General features: G+C 35.6%; 1 protein-coding gene across 3 annotated transcripts in view; it reads right to left on the bottom strand.

The window, feature by feature from the left end:
- Positions 1-4,066: 4,066 nt before the first annotated feature.
- Positions 4,067-16,755, bottom strand: part of CARF (calcium responsive transcription factor) — a 38,331-nt gene continuing 25,642 nt past the window's right edge. For 2 of the 3 annotated variants that reach the window (XM_068968797.1, XM_068968798.1), the window contains 5 exons: positions 15,079-15,241; positions 14,047-14,110; positions 6,934-7,064; positions 6,183-6,549; positions 4,067-4,185 (listed from right to left, as the gene is read on the bottom strand). In XM_068968797.1, coding sequence (XP_068824898.1) covers positions 4,067-4,185; positions 6,183-6,549; positions 6,934-7,064; positions 14,047-14,110; positions 15,079-15,241 — 844 coding nt within the window. The remainder of the gene's footprint in view (positions 4,186-6,182; positions 6,550-6,933; positions 7,065-14,046; positions 14,111-15,078; positions 15,242-16,755) is intronic. The other variant, XM_068968799.1, reaches the window with a different exon arrangement.

The following is a 16,755-nucleotide window of genomic DNA, read 5'->3' as shown; positions in this document are numbered from 1 at the left end:
TGAAATTAAAAGACGCTTACTCCTTGGAAGGAAAGTAATGAGCAGCCTAGATAGCATATTGAAAAGCAGAGACATTACTTTGCCAACAAAGGTCTGCCTAGTCAAGGCTATGGTTTTTCCAGGGGTCATGTATGGATGTGAGAGTTGGACTGTGAAGAAAGCTGAGTGCCGAAGAATTGATGCTTTTGAACTGTGGTGTTGGGAGAAGACTCTTGAGAGTCGTTTGGACTGCAAGGAGATCCAACCAGTCCATCCTAAAGGAGATCAGTCCTGGGTGTTCACTGGAAGGACTGATGCTGAAGCTGAAAACTCCAATACTTTGGCCACCTGATGCGAAGAGTTGACTCATTGGAAAAGACCCTGATGCCGGGAGGGATTGGGGGCAGGAGAAGGGGATGACAGAGGATGAGATGGCTGGATGGCATCACTGACTCAATGGACAGGAGTTTGAGTGAACTCCGGGAGTTGGTGATGGACAGGAAGGCCTGGTGTGCTGCAATTCATGGGGTCGCAAAGAGTCGGACACAACTGAGCAACTGAACTGAACTGAACAGATATTTAGATAAAAATAGTACATTATTTAAAATGTCTAAAGCCTAATCAGTTGATGGGAAAGAGTCAATACAGTCCCTTTCTGGAGAGAGTAAGATACTCTATGATCCTGAAAAACAGGCAGAGTGGAATAAAGGGGAAAAAAGAAAGAAAAAAAGAAAAAAAGCGAAGAGGGAAAAAATTAATGATCCCTCCCTTTTAAATCATATATTCTTATTATTACTCCAAAAATGTAAAACTGTACTTGAAGATGTTATAATGCAGAAAATATGGGGGGGGGGAGGAAGAACTATTTATACCTTATTACATGCATTGTTTTAAAATGCTGATAGTTGGCTAAATTGAGAGCACTAAATACATATATATTCCCTAACATAATGATAACACGAATTACTGGTAGTTATCCTTTAGAATGTCCAGGTTCCAAATTGAACATAAATCTCTAGCCAATATTTTCAGGTATTAATGTGTTTATTTAGCATCTTCAAGATGAACAAAATTATCACTATGCCCAGGAAATGTATAAAAAGAAAACTAACAACTGTAAGAAAAAAATAACACAAGATTTTTTAATGAAAAAAATTATAACAAGGACACTAAACATTAAGTTACTATATATATATCACATACACACATATATATACACACACATTTTAAACTTTTTAGAAAACCTGGTACAAAATTAAACTGCATCTTTCTCATATTCACATGATTAAGTATGTATTTTGACAGGATATAAAGATGGAACACACATGGCTAGGCCTCAAGATTAGAAACTCTAATGCAGGACCATATCATCAAGTCTATTTTCAATTACTTTTGTGACTTTTAGGAAACATTTACCTTGTATAAGACATAAAAGCTTTTTAAGTATGTTAACCATTTACATAGAAAATTGAGGGAAAGACTCACCATGGCTGTGTTTATCTAAAATTCACTGTAGTATATATAATGTTCACTCGGAGGCTTGGAACATGATAACCACAATGAAGAAACAAGCTCAGCTGTAATAATGAATTCTGAGTGCTTATTTTGAACACCCACTTTCTACTACAGATATTACACCTTGTAATACATGACGCAAAAGAGCATATGTCAAACTTTGCTGTAGAGCTGTTAGGAGAATGCCAAATATAGATACTGAAAACTCTATGTGCTCTATTTAATACCCTGGGCATTTAAAAATTAACTGAATATTGAAAATATGTAAACATCTTTTTAAAAAGCAATGCTAAGCACCTTTAAAATACAATACTGATATACTGTAACTGAACATGCATTTAGAGGACAAATGAATTTTTATAAACTAATTTAGAAAGCATTTTTAAAGAGCTACTCATTAAAATACTTACATGAAAATATTGATAGTTCCAGTTCCTACCTAAAAACCAAAAGAGTATACAATTAGGGATTTAAACCTTCATGCTCTTTTTTTCTTTCTCTTTTTGCTTATGGGGAGGATGTACTGCAACTTTCTGTTCTCATGAAAACAATGTCTGAAGAGACAGTCACATAGAATGGAGTGAGAAATGTTTTTAAACTATGTTTTGTTCTTTTTTAGGTGCCAAAGTCTGGATCCTCTACCATCTCTCATCCTCCTAGGTAACTGACTAGAGTCTGTATCTTAACAAGCATTTCTCCTTAACAACTCAACATCAAAAAGCAAGGAATGTCTCCAAAGGAATATAGCTCAAGAAACTATAATTATCTATTGTCATTAATGAAAAGTAAAAATCTATTACTTGAAATACTGAAAAAAGTTTCCATAAACACTAGAAATAACAAATGAAAAGAATATTACCCACAATGCAATATTAAACTATAAATTAATTTGGACTTATATCCGTTAAGTACACACAAACTAAGAAAAATCTGGGTTTGAGGTAACTAAGAGTTGTGTTCAGTTTTGCACTGACTTCACACACATGCACACACAACACAGATTTGGCAGCCTGCCTCTACAAATGCTGACATCAAGTATTTTCGATTCTTAGGAAAAGGAAAAGCAATTCTTATTTTAAAAAATTATGAAAAAAATCATGTATGTAACTGAATATTAACTTTGCATTAAATAGAGGTATAAATTATAAATTTTATGTTAAATAGGGTTTAAATATAAAGAGCAAGGAATTTTAGAATTCTATCTACTTCTAAAGTAACAGTGCTTTATACTTAAGATACCTGTTGTGTACCTGAAACAAAGTGAATTAGGAATGTGAGACTGGACTTAGAAAAGCCAAAAGGACTCATATTCATATAAAGTACTAAAGTTAAATTTCATACGCTGTATGCTTTGAATATTAAACACTAATATCCATTGGAAATCATTATTTTTGAAATGAAAATTTAAATATACACACAAAAGGTCTCTGGGTGGGGGGGGGGGAGGCTTTAGGTTGATTTCTTGATAGCTGTAATTGACATTTCTAATTTACCAACCTTCCAGAAAAGAGAAGCTTATAATGAATATACTGATTAGTATGTATTCAGTATTTGAAGTAAATATGCTTATTCAACAAGCAAATATAATACACTAGTTGTTTTAAAGTTTTAAATATGAGCTAAATTTTAAACTATAAATCTTTACCTTGAAAGATTACCATCTTTCAAATACCATCAATTTATTAAGAACTCTGGCACAGAAAAATAAGTACAACTCAAATTCTTTCATAACCAGAGCTGCTGCTTTAATACAAAATAGGAACAAATATCTTCTGCTGATATCAAAAAGTTCCCCGACTATTTATAAACACCAGGGAATTCTATTATTCTTTCTGAATTCTCTCCGTTTCTACATTTTTCAACCCATAAGTAGTATTTTTAACTATAACACCATATAAATCCATGCAAAAGGCATTTATTTCTCTTCCTTATTTGACTCAAGTTAAAATTCTCAGTACTTAATCATGACACAGTAAATTTATATGAGATGACCATTGGTATACTACTTATTTCTAGTTATGGAAGAAGTTAAAATGCAACTACATAGTTTTCACAGATGTGAATGTTGGGCTTAATATTATGATGCAAAATCTGTTGTTTTTCTTTCCAAATGAGACAGACTTCAGATATTCTCTTGTCTATTAATTTAAAATTTTTCTTCATAACTTTAAAGAGGGAGTAAGTTCTTTTAAAACTTAAAAAAATCATCACACACACACATAGATACTCACATACTGTTTTTGATGTTCTTTTTTAAGAACCAAAATTAGGTATTTTCAAAGGATGAATTAGATAACTATTTGTGTTCAGACTACATCACTGTGGATAAGTTCAGATGATCTTCTGAAATACTGGCCTTATCAGATAATCAAAAAGTATAAGAACTATATAAAATAAGAGTAAAATATCTCTCAAGGTAAAAATAGCAACAAATGCCAGTTCTGAATTAAAGCTGCTCGTTGGCCCAGTCTTCAGTCCACTTATCCCAATGCTGTGCTTTGATTACATTCACCTTCTTTTCCTATGACATCAGAAGTCACCAGAGTTGTAAATTCTGAAAAGCTTCAATAATTTATGTAGCAGACAATTTCTTACAGTCCAAATTTGGTTTTGCTTCCAGAGACAATGCTGGTTCTTTGGGTTCTTGCTTAACTTGGTTCACAGAAATGGTACCTTCTGAATTTTCTTCAACTTCAAAACCAAACATAAAAGAAAAACCCTAATGGTTAATATAAGTTATAATACTGGAATCTTAAAAATTATATGAATTTAGAAACAAAGCACAAAAACAGTATTTTGCTAGAACCAAGTAATTTAGAAAAAAACTGGTGTATTTAAGAACTCAGTGCTTCTGACATCTTAATGGTCATTCACAGTAAATTCCTTCAGGATGAAAAAAAAAGAAGAAGAAACCAATAAAACTGCAAAGTTATTCTCTTCAAAAGATACTCTGACCAAAAAGGAGTCCATAATTTGATGAAATTATGAGGAATATCTCATAGTTAAACTTAACTGTCTTTAAATACTTGCATGCCCAAAAGTGAGGAAGCCTCTCATTATTTGAAAAAAAATTTTTTTCTTTTTTACAAACATCAAGCATGTACTACAAATCACTGATGTGTTACCATTCATATGGTTTTCCTGCATGTTCATATATTTTTAAAAAATGTTCTCTCCATAAAGAAACTGTACTTCAGAAGAAAATATGCCACATCTTAAATGATGGCTCTGACTTAGCTGCACAGCTAGGTGTTGCTTATCTGAAATATTTCAGAATGTACAACCATTCTGATTTCAAAGTACTTATGAGCAAATTAATGTAAACGCAGCAAACCAGCAACACTACTGACATCTGGCACCCAGGATACCCACTATGAAATCTTTCTCTTTCTCAGAAATCTATCAGTATTTTTTCTCTACCAATTCTCAGGAAAATATCAGTTTTTCAGTTGCTACAGGCAACCAAACTTAAGGGGATTCTACTTGGTCAGAAGTGCACTGAACACACTTAATGATTGTCACATATGGATTAGAGTTTAGCTTATGCCATATCAAGAAAACCAATATAGGATAGATTTGAGTAATCCTGCAAATTCATATTTAGGTGACATAGTCTCTCAGATCATGATCTAACTTGATACATCATGCAAGTTCAGATCCAAAAAGGGTCTCTTTTAAGGCAATTTAAATTAGAGCTCCCAGAAATACCCTGGCACAACAGAGGGAGGAAGCATCTTGGAATGGGAAGATGCTTTGGAGGCAGACAGATCTGGCTTCAAATGTCCTCTCTGTCACTTACTACATGTGATTTTAAGGCAATTATGTAAACCTCCCAGAGCTTGGCCTCCCCATGTGCAGAATGGGAACATCGCTGGCTATTTCATGGAGCAGTTGTAAGGATCACTTCATGTATATTCCTTGTTCCTCTCTTCCACTAAATTTCCTAGAGCCAACTGCCATAGCCCTCTGGATAAATTTTCTTAAAAGTAATAAATTTAAAAGACAATGATTCTTTTCTGGAAGGAACTATCTCATACATGGAGGGAAAATATATGTTCTAAGGATAATTTCTAAGAAGACTTTTTTTTCTTCAAGGCAAACTGCAAATCTCTCTTCACAAAAATGCCCAATCCAGAACAATTTGTGCCATACGTCAGGTAGGAATTCAGAGTTTATTACTATGTCGACTGGTTTCATTCCAAAGTGAAGGTAACAAAGTCTTGATTAAACCCAAGTCCTCAAGTCTTCCTAATTCCCTTTCAATTTCCATAGAACTCAACATGTAAGTTTACAACTCAAAATCCTTTTTAACCTTTACATCTGCAAACTTCACCCCATTTTTTTGTGCTACAATTTTTCTATGATAACCTTTATACTGAGTAGCTTTTAGTTTTTCTAATTTTTGATTATGTATACAAAAATGACCTTCCTGATTTCACATCACCACAGATTTTCCATGTAAAATTAAGTAGTTAGGGAATGAATAATCTCAATAAAGAAAAAAAATTAAGTTTACAAGCTATTAAACTCATGCTCACAAAACTTCTTTCCTCTTTCTTCTGGTTTTATTTATTTATATATTATATACTCACTGAATAAAGAACAATAGTTTTTTTTCCATAGTGTAATGTAACACTGATGATCGTCCAAAAAGGTTAAAAAAAAAAAAAAAGATGATTTTAACTTACTAAGAACTGGCGGGCTGTCTATAATCTGTATTGGTATGGTCTGCACGTTTCCCAGTAGAATCCGATGAACATTTCCTTCCAGAGTCTCTGTATCTTCAACATCTTCAACTTCTACCAGCTGATCCACTGCAACCAGATTTTGATCTGGTCCTGGAAGGTTACTCATGGTAGAAGAAATACTACTGTTTGGGGTTAGAGGTGAATCTGTTTGAAGGCAATGAGTCTGACCAAGCAGTAGAGAATTATTATTCATTACAACACTTTCTACTGAATCCAGAAGTCTTGAAGGACTGGAGGAGGGGTGGTTATTCACTGATATTAGAGCTGGTGATCCATCAGAAGTGAATCTTGGTTGTAACTGCAAACCCTTTTGAACCAAAAAGAGTTATATCAAATGTTTGAATTTACTGTGTATGTTGTTTGCTTTGAATGTATTGTTCTTTGACCCAAACTTAGAATAAAAGCTAAGAGTATAGTTACTAACAAATATTAAGTGAGAACAGAAACAAAAACCAAAGGAAAACTGCACTACTAAATTTTCTTGCATGCATAATCAATTCAAACTTTTCCAAAACATATTGTTTAAATTATCATCTTAAAATAAGACACAAAAAAGTCAGAAAATACATGATAAAAACATCAAAGATCATGTGCATAATTCCATAATAATTCTATAAAATCCCAAAGAAAAGAAGAGAAATTGAAGAAGAAAGATAAGGGCCTCAAATTTGGTATTATACTGGATACTTACCTGCAGGTGTGTGAATATTTTTGGCTGAAATGAAGAAAGTGAGGAGAGCAAGTGGGCTGGTTCTGGAGATAAAGAATTCCTTGTCTGATTTGTTTCCAATTTGCTGGAAACTGATTCTCCTTGTGAATTACCTAAATTATATAAAAAGTAAATTATTAATTATGGCTACACTTTATTACAACCTTTACTATCAGAAATGGAATAGGAAATAAGGTCAAAGGACTTTAAGAAGTTATATCTAGTTATCTAGTCTACTATTTCTAAAACCACATAGTTCATCAGAATCACTAAGAAAAATTTAAAAAATATAAATTCCTAGATTTAACCTCCAGTAATTTTAATTCAGCATAGCTAGGATGGGTTGTAACAAACTATTTTTTTTTCCTTGAAAGATTCTATACTTGTAGTTCTAACCTAGTCCATTTTTTATGCTGTAATACTGGACTTACACTTCTCCAGATATGGAACACTTACTGAGCTTCTCAGTTACAAAGACAAAACTCAATTCATCTTTGGTAGCCCTAGTGCCTAGGACAATGCCTAGCATAAAGCAGTTCTTCAATAATAATAGTATTAAATTTCTTTCAACAACTCATTTTGGAATAAATGAATAGGAGTAAAAATTTCTTTCTTTTCTAAATATCTCAATTTTTAAGGTAACTGTCCTTAGGGAATTTGAGTCCTCCTCATGTAATTCTTATATGTTAACACAAATATATTCATCTCTTTAAATCAATCAAAAACAAATTATCAATTAACTATTTAATGGGACTTCCCTGGTGGTCCAGTGGTTAAGGCTCTATGCTTCCAATATAGGGGGCACGGGTTCGATCCCTAGTCAGGAAACTAAAAACCCACATGCTACATGGTGCAGCCAAGAAAAAACCTACCAAACAAAAAACAACTGTTTATTGCTTCTATACTGCATATTGCACCCATGTAACTGAGTAATTTTTAAAAAATGGCCCTACTATCAGACAAGGATGGATTTAAGTACTGGTTTTTCTCTGGCAACATGTTAAGTGCCAACATGCCAGTTGACACAGTTTCTAATCTTCATTTTCCTCATCTGTAAATTCAGGATAAGAGAATTTTTCTCAAAGGACTACTGAGAATGAACAGTACTCTCACATTTCTAGGCTTCTTCATTTCTAACTGTCCTACCTCAATTTGCTGCAGTCTCCCACTACTATGAGCATGCCCTAGATTATTCCACATGTAAAATCTCTATTTCAAACATCCCATTCTCTGACCACACCATCTATTCTTCCAGGGACCTTTCTCAGATGAAGTGAAAGATGCTCAGTTGTTTCCGACTCTTTGCGAACCCATGGACTATACAGTCCATGGAATTCTCCAGGCCAGAATACTGGAGTGGGTAGCCTTTCCCTTCTCTGATGCCATCCAACCATCTCATCCTCTGTTGTCCCCTTCTCCTCTTGCCTTCAATCTTTCCCAGCATCAGGGTCTTCTCTAATGAGTCAGCTCTTCACATCAGATAGCCAAAGTATTGGAGCTTCAGCTTTAGCATCAGTCCTTCCAATGAATATTCAGGACTGATTTTCTTTAGGACTGACTGATCTCCTTGTTGTCCAAGGGACTCTCAAGAGTTTTCTCCAACTTTTTTGAACCACAGTTCAAAAGCATCAATTCTTTGGTGCTTAGCCTTCTTTATGGTTGAACTCATATCCATACATGACTACTGGAAAACCATAGCTTTGACTATATGGACCTTTGTTGGCAAAGTAAAGTCTCTGCTATTTATTGCACTATCTAGGTTTGTCATAGCTTTTCTTCCAAGGAGCCAGTGTCTGTTAATTTCATGGCTGTAGTCACCATCTGCAGTGATTTTGGAGCCCCCCAAAATAAAGTCTCTCACTGTTTCCCCATCTATTTGCCATGAAATGATGGGACTCGATGCACTCTCACTTGAAGAGAAAAGAGAAGCTATGAGCTATCCATCACCAAAGCTAGCAAATACCTTCCTCTTTACCTACCTCTTCAGGTCTCTCCCTTCCTAACATACTTTCCTTCAACCCCATACCATAGCAAACTTTTTGAAAAAGTTGTCCACACTATCTACACTTCTTCAATCACTTCCCATTCACTCTTGAGTCATTCCAACACGGCTTCCTCCCAGTCCGCCTCACTGAAATGACTCTGGTACTCATGCTTCTGCAAACTTGATCTCAGAATCTTCTCTCCTCTGCTACCAATACTCTACTCTTATGCCAGTGTTGCTGAGCTCGGTAAATGCCACGATCAATGAGCTGTTCATGGAATAAACTCAAGAGTCATCCCAGATCATTCCCACTCCTTTATGTCTCACACCTATTCAATCAATAACCAGTTTCTAAGATTACTCTGGTGATGTCCATGTGTAGAGTCTTCTCTTGTGTTGTTGGAACAGAGTGTTTGCTATAATCAGTACATTCCCTGGCAAAACTCTGGTAGCCTTTGCCCTGCTTCATTCTGTACTCCAGGGTCAAATTTGCCTGTTACTCTAGGTATTTCTTGACTACCTACTTTTGCATTCCAGTCCCATATAATGAAAAGGACATCTTTTTTGGGTATTAGTTCTAGAAGGTCTTGGAGGTCTTCATAGAACTGTTCAGCTTCTTCAGCATTATTGGTAGGGGCATAGAATTGGATTACTGTGATATTGAATGGCTTGCCTTGGAAATGAACAGAGATCATTCTGTTGTTTTTGAGATTGCATCCAAGAACTGCATTTTGGACTCTCTTGTTGACTATGATGGCTATTCCATTTCTTCTAAAGGATTCTTGCTCACAGTAGTAGATATAATGGTCATCTGAGTTAAATTCACCCATTCCAGTCCATTTTAGTTCGCTGATTCCTAAAATGCCGATGTTCACACTTGCCATCTCCTGTTTGACCATTTCTAATTTGCCTTGATTCACGGACCTAACATTCTAGGTTCCTATGCAATACTGTTCTTCACAGCATCAAACTTTACTTCCATCACCAGTCACTTCTACAACTGGGTGTTGTTTTTGCTTTGGCTCCGTCTCTTCTGTCTTTCTGGAGTCATTTCCCCACTCTTCTCCAGCAGCATATTGGGCACCTACTGACCTGGGGAGTTGATCTTTCAGTGTCCTATCTTTTTGCCTTTGCATTCTGTTCATGGGGTTCTCAAGGCAAGAATACTAAAGTGGTTTGCCATTCCCTCCTCCAGTGGACCAGGTTTTGTCAGAACTCTCCACCATGACCCCGAAGGTCTTGGGTGGCCCCAGATGGCATGGTTCATAGTTTCATTGAGTTAGATAAGGCTGTGGTTCATGTGATCAGATTGGTTAGTTTTCTGTGACTATGGTTTTCAGTCTGTCTGCCCTCTGATGGAGAAGGATAAGAGGTTTATGGAAGCCTCCTGATTGGAGAGACTGACTGAGAAGGAAACTGGGTCTTGTTCTGATGGGCAGGGTCATGCTTAGTAAATCTTTAATACAATTTTCTGTTGAAGGGCAGGGCTGTGTTCCCTCCTTGTTATTTGACCTGAGGCCAAACTATGGTAGAGGTAATGAAGATAATGGCGACCTCCTTCAAAAGGTCCCATGCACTCAGTGCCCCAAAGATGGAGAAGCTCTATATAGTCAGCAAAAATAAGATCATGAGCTAACTGCACTGAATGCAAAGGTAGGAAGTTGAGAAACACCTGGAGTAACAGGCAAATTTGGCCTTGGAGTACAGAATGAAGCAGGGCAAAGACTAATGGAGTTCTTCCAAGAGAATGCACTGGTCATAGCAGACAGCCTCTTCCAACAACACAAGAGAATGTCACCAGATGGTCAACACCGAAATCAGACTGATTATATTCTTTGCACCCAAAGATGGAGAAGCTCGAACAGTCATCAAAATAAGACTGGGAGCTGACTGTGGCTCAGATCATGAACTCCTTATTGCCAAATTTAGACTTAAGTTGAAGAAAGTAGGGAAAACCACTAGACCATTCAAGTATGACCTAAATCAAATCCCTTAAAATTATACAGTGGAAGTGACAAATAGATTCTGGGGATTAGATCTGATAGACAGAGTCCCTGAAGAACTATGGACAGAGGTTCATGACATTGTACAGGAGGCAGTGATCAAGACCATTCCCAAGAAAAAGAAATGCAAAAAGGTCAAATGGTTGTCTGATGAGGCCTTACAAACTGCTGAGAAAAGAGAAGCAAAAGGTAACAGACAAAAGCAGATATGTACCCATTTGAATCCAGAGTTCCACAGAACAGCAAGAAGAGATAAGAAAGCCTTCCTCAGCAATCAGTGCAAAGAAACAGAGGAAAACAACAGAATGGGAAAGACTAGAGATCTCTTCAAGAAAATTAGAGATACCAAGGGAACATTTCATGCAAAGATGGGCTCAATAAAGGACAGAAATGGTATCGACCTAACAAAAGCAGAAGATATTAAGAAGAGGTGGCAAGAATACACAGAAGAACTATAAAAATAAGATTTTCATGACCCAGATAGTCACGATGGTGTGATCACTCACCTAGAGCCAGACATCCTGGTATGTGAAGTCAAGTGGGCCTTAGGAAGCATTACTAGGAACAAAGCTAGTGGAGGTGACAGAATTCCAGTTGAGCTATTTCAAATCCTAAAAGATGATGCTGTGAAGATGCTGCACTCAACATGCCAGCAAATTTGGAAAACTCACCAGGACTAGAAAAGGTCAGTTTCCATTCCAATCCCAAACAAAGGCAATGCCAAAGAATGCTTAAACTACCATACAGTTGCATTCATCTTACACCCTAGTAAACTAATGCTCAAAATTCTCCAAGCCAGGCTTCAACGGTACATGAACCATGAACTTCCAGATGTTCAAGCTGGATTTAGAAAAGGCAGAGGAACCAGAGATCAAACAGCCAACATCCGTTGGATCATCGAAAAAGCGAGAGAGTTCAGAAAAACATCCATTTCTGCTTTACTGACTATGCCAAAGCCTTTGACTGTGTGGATCACAACAAACTGTGGAATTCTTGAAGAGACGGGAATACCAGACCACCTGACCTGCCTCCTGAGAAATCTGTATGCAGGTCAAGATCCAACAGTTAGAACTGGACATGGAACAACAGACTAGTTCCAAATCGGGAAAGGAGTATGTCAAGGCTGTACATATGTCACCCTGCTTATTCAACTTACATGCAGAGTACTTCATGAGAAATGCTGGACTGGATAAAGCACAAGCTGGAATCAAGACTGCCAGGAGAAATATCAATAACCTCAGATATGCAGACGACACACCTGATGCAAAGAGCTGACTCACTGGAAAAGACCCTGATGCTGGCAAAGATTGAAGCGGGAGGAGAAGGGGACGACAGAGGATGAGATGGTTGGATGGCATCACTGACTCAATGGACATGAGAATGAGTAAACTCTGGGAGTTGGTGATGGACAGGGAGGCCTGGTGTGCTGCAGTCCATGGGGTTGCAAAGAGTCGGACAAGACTGAGAGACTGAACTGAACTGAAGACAACTCTTAAATGTGCCTAATACTTGTATAAATGTCACCAACTGCAAACAACACCACTATCACCTTTCATTTGGAAGGTGAAAGGGCCTCCTAATCTATTATGCTTATTCAGTTTTATCTCCAACCACTGTCTCTACTTAAGTTCCTTGGACATGGTATCCTCTTCCTTGCTTAGCGTTTGAACATGCTATTCCTTTGATTAGTATATTCCTATTCATTCTTCAGTTCTCAGTTTAAAAGTCACTTTCTCTACTACTGTATATAAAATGGATAACTAATCATAACCTAGTGTATAGCGCAGGGAACTTTACTCAGTGCTCTGTGGTGACCTAAATGGGAAGGAAATCCAAAAACAGAGGATAAGTGTATACATACAGTTGATACAATTTGCTCTACAGCACAAACTAACTGCCATTTTAAAGCAACTGTCCTCTAATTAAAAAAAATAAAAATAAAACTCACTTTCTCAAATGTCCCTTCCCTACTTTCTGGACTAAGTTACATATTTCTATCACTGTTCCCACACAGTTTGGCACAATTCTATCATGGTAATACTGTCAACTCTCTCTCACAGTAATACTATTACTATTCATTATAGTAATTAATTAGAATATGCTATAGTCTTTTTCTCTTCCTAAAAGTTAAATTCAATGAAGCAGAAACTTACTTTTCTATGCTCAACATTTATCACACTGAATTAAATACACACAGAACAAAAGAATAAGTCTAAAGAATTTGCAAGCTATTCTATAAGCAAAGCAATTCCAAGGTCAATAGCCAAAGAATTGAAAAAACCTGTATTCTACATATTATTAATTTATTTTAAAGTATTTATTTACGTGTTAAGTTTTTAGAAGCCACTATGCTAAGAACTAGATGCCAACACCCTTTTTCTCTGGGTGTTTATCTCTGCCTTGCCTCTCCATCTTAACTAACCATTTCTCTGTGTACTGTCCCACTTTTTGTGCTATGTCTCTGGTAATAAACTTTGTACCTGCATTTAACAACAACAAAAAAATACACAATTCCCAAATCATAATAAAAGATATATATCCATAAACAAAGAATAGCATGTTAAATGCAGAGGTAAATAAAAAAGAGTGAATATCCAAATTTACATAGCGGGAGGAAGTTAAATCACCTAAAGCCAAAGAAACTGCAATTTGAGTGGTAAGAGGAGTTTGCCACGCAAAAGAGGAGAAGAGACATTTCTTGAAGAGAGAACAAAAGGGCTGAAATAAGCCCGGAATATTGAGAGAACACAGGAGTAAGAAACATACGAGAAAAAGCAAACCATACAAAATGGACAACAGTTTCCTGATCAAGGTGTCTTAGAGTTATTACTACTGAAATTAGCCTAGCTTTAGAGTAAACCATGCTAATTATCATTAGCCTCAAAATTTCAATCATAAAGAATAAAATCTGATATATACATAGGAAATTTAAATAGCTAGAAATATTTTTGATAAATCCTAACGTAGTTGCTCTTGCCTCTTTGGGCCATGGTTTCCTTATCCATAACTTAGATGAGACAAATTAGATGAGATAATATCTTAAATATCTTCCAGGTTTAACACTGCTCGATTTTATATCTTGAAATTGAATTATTCAAGATAACCTACCTTCTGCAAGCGTAACTGTCACAGTCTCTCTGAGAATATTCCCACTATCTGTGGTCCATTGAAGCTGAAATGGGAACACTTACTTCAGTAAAAAGAACAAAGCATTTATCTCTAAAACTATTTTTAAATAACAACGCAACTGTCATATCTTACCCAATCATAGTATAAATGTGCTTTATTCTATAATTACTTTCTTCACTTGTTCACATTCTCAAAGCATAAGTATACTTAACTAATCAAATAAATTATCTTCCCTAGTTCAGATAGCAAGAATTTGACAAAGACTACCGGTACTCAAATCTGTTTTAGTTTCTGAATTTTGGATAGTGAATAACTAAGCATTTTGGATAGAAAAGAGTAGCTCAAGCTTAATAAAAAAATCTCAAACTATTCAGTTACTGAATCTAGAGAGTAAAACTGCAGACAGCAAAGGATATTGTTACTTGAGATTTTAATGCCAAAATCATTGTGTGTATTACAATTAGTAGTTTCTGGGTAATTTCTGGGTAACCATTGTGTATATTACTATCAGCAGTTTCTGGGTAGTTTCTACTCTCTTCAGAGTAGGTAGAAATGGCCACTTTTCTGGGGGAAACTACAGTATCAGAGTATGAGGTAAGCTTTACATCCACAGAGGGCATATAGAACCAACATCATCACAGTCAAGTCTATGCTATTCTATTCAAACTTGCTGAACATACTTAAAAAGAGGTGGAGATATACATAGTATGCACTCAATAAATATCTGTCACATAAGTAAGATATACTTTTATGGAGATAAAACATATTGATTTTTAAGTGAAGATTACTATTGTTATTATAGTCACAGCTAGAAATTCACTTAATTTTCTTTTTCATGGGAGTAATAAAAAACATTTTAGTTAAATCATCACCTAAGAGTTCAGTGTTTACATTTTGGAGAAAAACACTATTTTTCCTTACATCACAGTTATTTATATGGCCTAGTAGCAACCAGGCATTAGCTGAGAAAGACTATTGTAATAAAACAAGAAATTACAGTTGTAATCATACCGTTGCTGGAATAATCTCTGAGTTATATATATTATCTCCATTTTTCAAGGATTTCTGTACCTCATGGATGTGATTTCTTATATCATTTACAGTTGGAAAAAAGGATAAATTATGTCTTTCAGGTACTTCATCAGGTTTGAAGAGTTCCCTTTCCACAAATTTTCTGTGGAAATATAAAATAGAATAAAAACATAAACAATCTAGCAATCTAATAATTTAGTTCAAGTGAGACAGGTTCTCTTTTAGCATATAATTCTGTAAAGTATGATTTATAGCTTTATAAGTAATTTATATTTTTTTACTTTTTTCCTACACGTTAAGTTCTAGAATTCATGCAGATTAAATGAAAGGTAATATTTTCACTGGTTAAACACCTGTATATCTTAGAATGAGCTTTGATATTTTTATGAATTTAATGAAATCACTATTTTCAGTTCAAACATAGTATGTTTTTGAATGCTTACTCTGTCAGTCACTGAACACTTTTAGTATCTCCTTTAACCCATCCTATAATCTTGTGAGGTAAGTATAATAAACATTCCGACTTTACAGAAAAGGGAATTAAGGGCTACAGAAATTAAGTAATTTGCCCAAAGTCATACACGAGGCTAATAACTAAGACAGACTGGGCCTATACCAAAGTTACACATATAAACATCATATTTCATTGCTTTCGAAAGTCTTCAGATAATATATGAAATACGATCTGCTCAAATTTTACAAGTAGACCAAAGAGAAGATAGAAATAAAAGGTAATGTTGTCACAAGATGGTATAAAAAATAAATATATAAAAAAAATGATAAAATTCAATATACACATGCTTTGTGCATTATATTCAGTAGGCCATACTGCAGAGCTGTATCATACTTTTGTTCTTAAGATTTAGGTTTAGTAAAATAGTGGATGGCTTACCAAACTTTGGCTCTGTTTTAACAGTGCCCCAATGTAAATAAACATAAAATGTCTAAGAAATCTGTTAAACCGAAGTCATGTATTCATTAGGAAATAATCCTGGGAAATACTCATTCTGCTGTTCAGATCCAACTATACAATTACCAGCAGGAATAAAGTCAGTTAAGAAACAGAAATCATGATGAAGAGCAAGGTTGTACACCTAGACTTTACTTCTAGCTATATCTCTTTAACCATCCCAAGTCTCCATTTCCGGATCTGAAGAATGAGGATAAATACACTAAATTTATAAAGTCATAGGAATAAGTGAGATTGTGCCTATAAAGTACTTAGCATACTATTTGGCACACACATAGTAAATGCCTCATATTTATAATAATAATTATTATTATATCCTGAGTACCAATAAAACTAGACCAGAGTACTACATGGGGCTTCCCCAGTGGCCAAGCAGTAAAGAATCCACCTGCAATCCAGGAGTCACAGGAGACATGGGTTTGATCCCTGTGTGGGGAAGATCCCCTGGAGGAATGCATGGCAACCCACTCCAGTATTCTTGCCTGGAGAATTCCATGGACAGAGGAGCCTGGCAGGCTGCAGTCCACAGGGTCACAAAGAGTCGAACACAACTGAAGTGACTTAGCATGCACACACAGAGTACTACATATAAAATTTCATTAGACAAAAAACTGCTCATATTCTTTTATTTCAATAAAATTTAACTGCACATTTCAAATGGGTTAAAACAAATATCTTGGCCAATG

This window comes from Capricornis sumatraensis, chromosome 3 (assembly GCF_032405125.1).
Source record: "Capricornis sumatraensis isolate serow.1 chromosome 3, serow.2, whole genome shotgun sequence".
NCBI classification, from domain to species: Eukaryota; Metazoa; Chordata; class Mammalia; order Artiodactyla; family Bovidae; genus Capricornis; species Capricornis sumatraensis.
The sequence above is the reverse complement of the archived record's forward strand: the minus strand, read 5'-3'. Positions and strand labels throughout refer to the sequence as shown.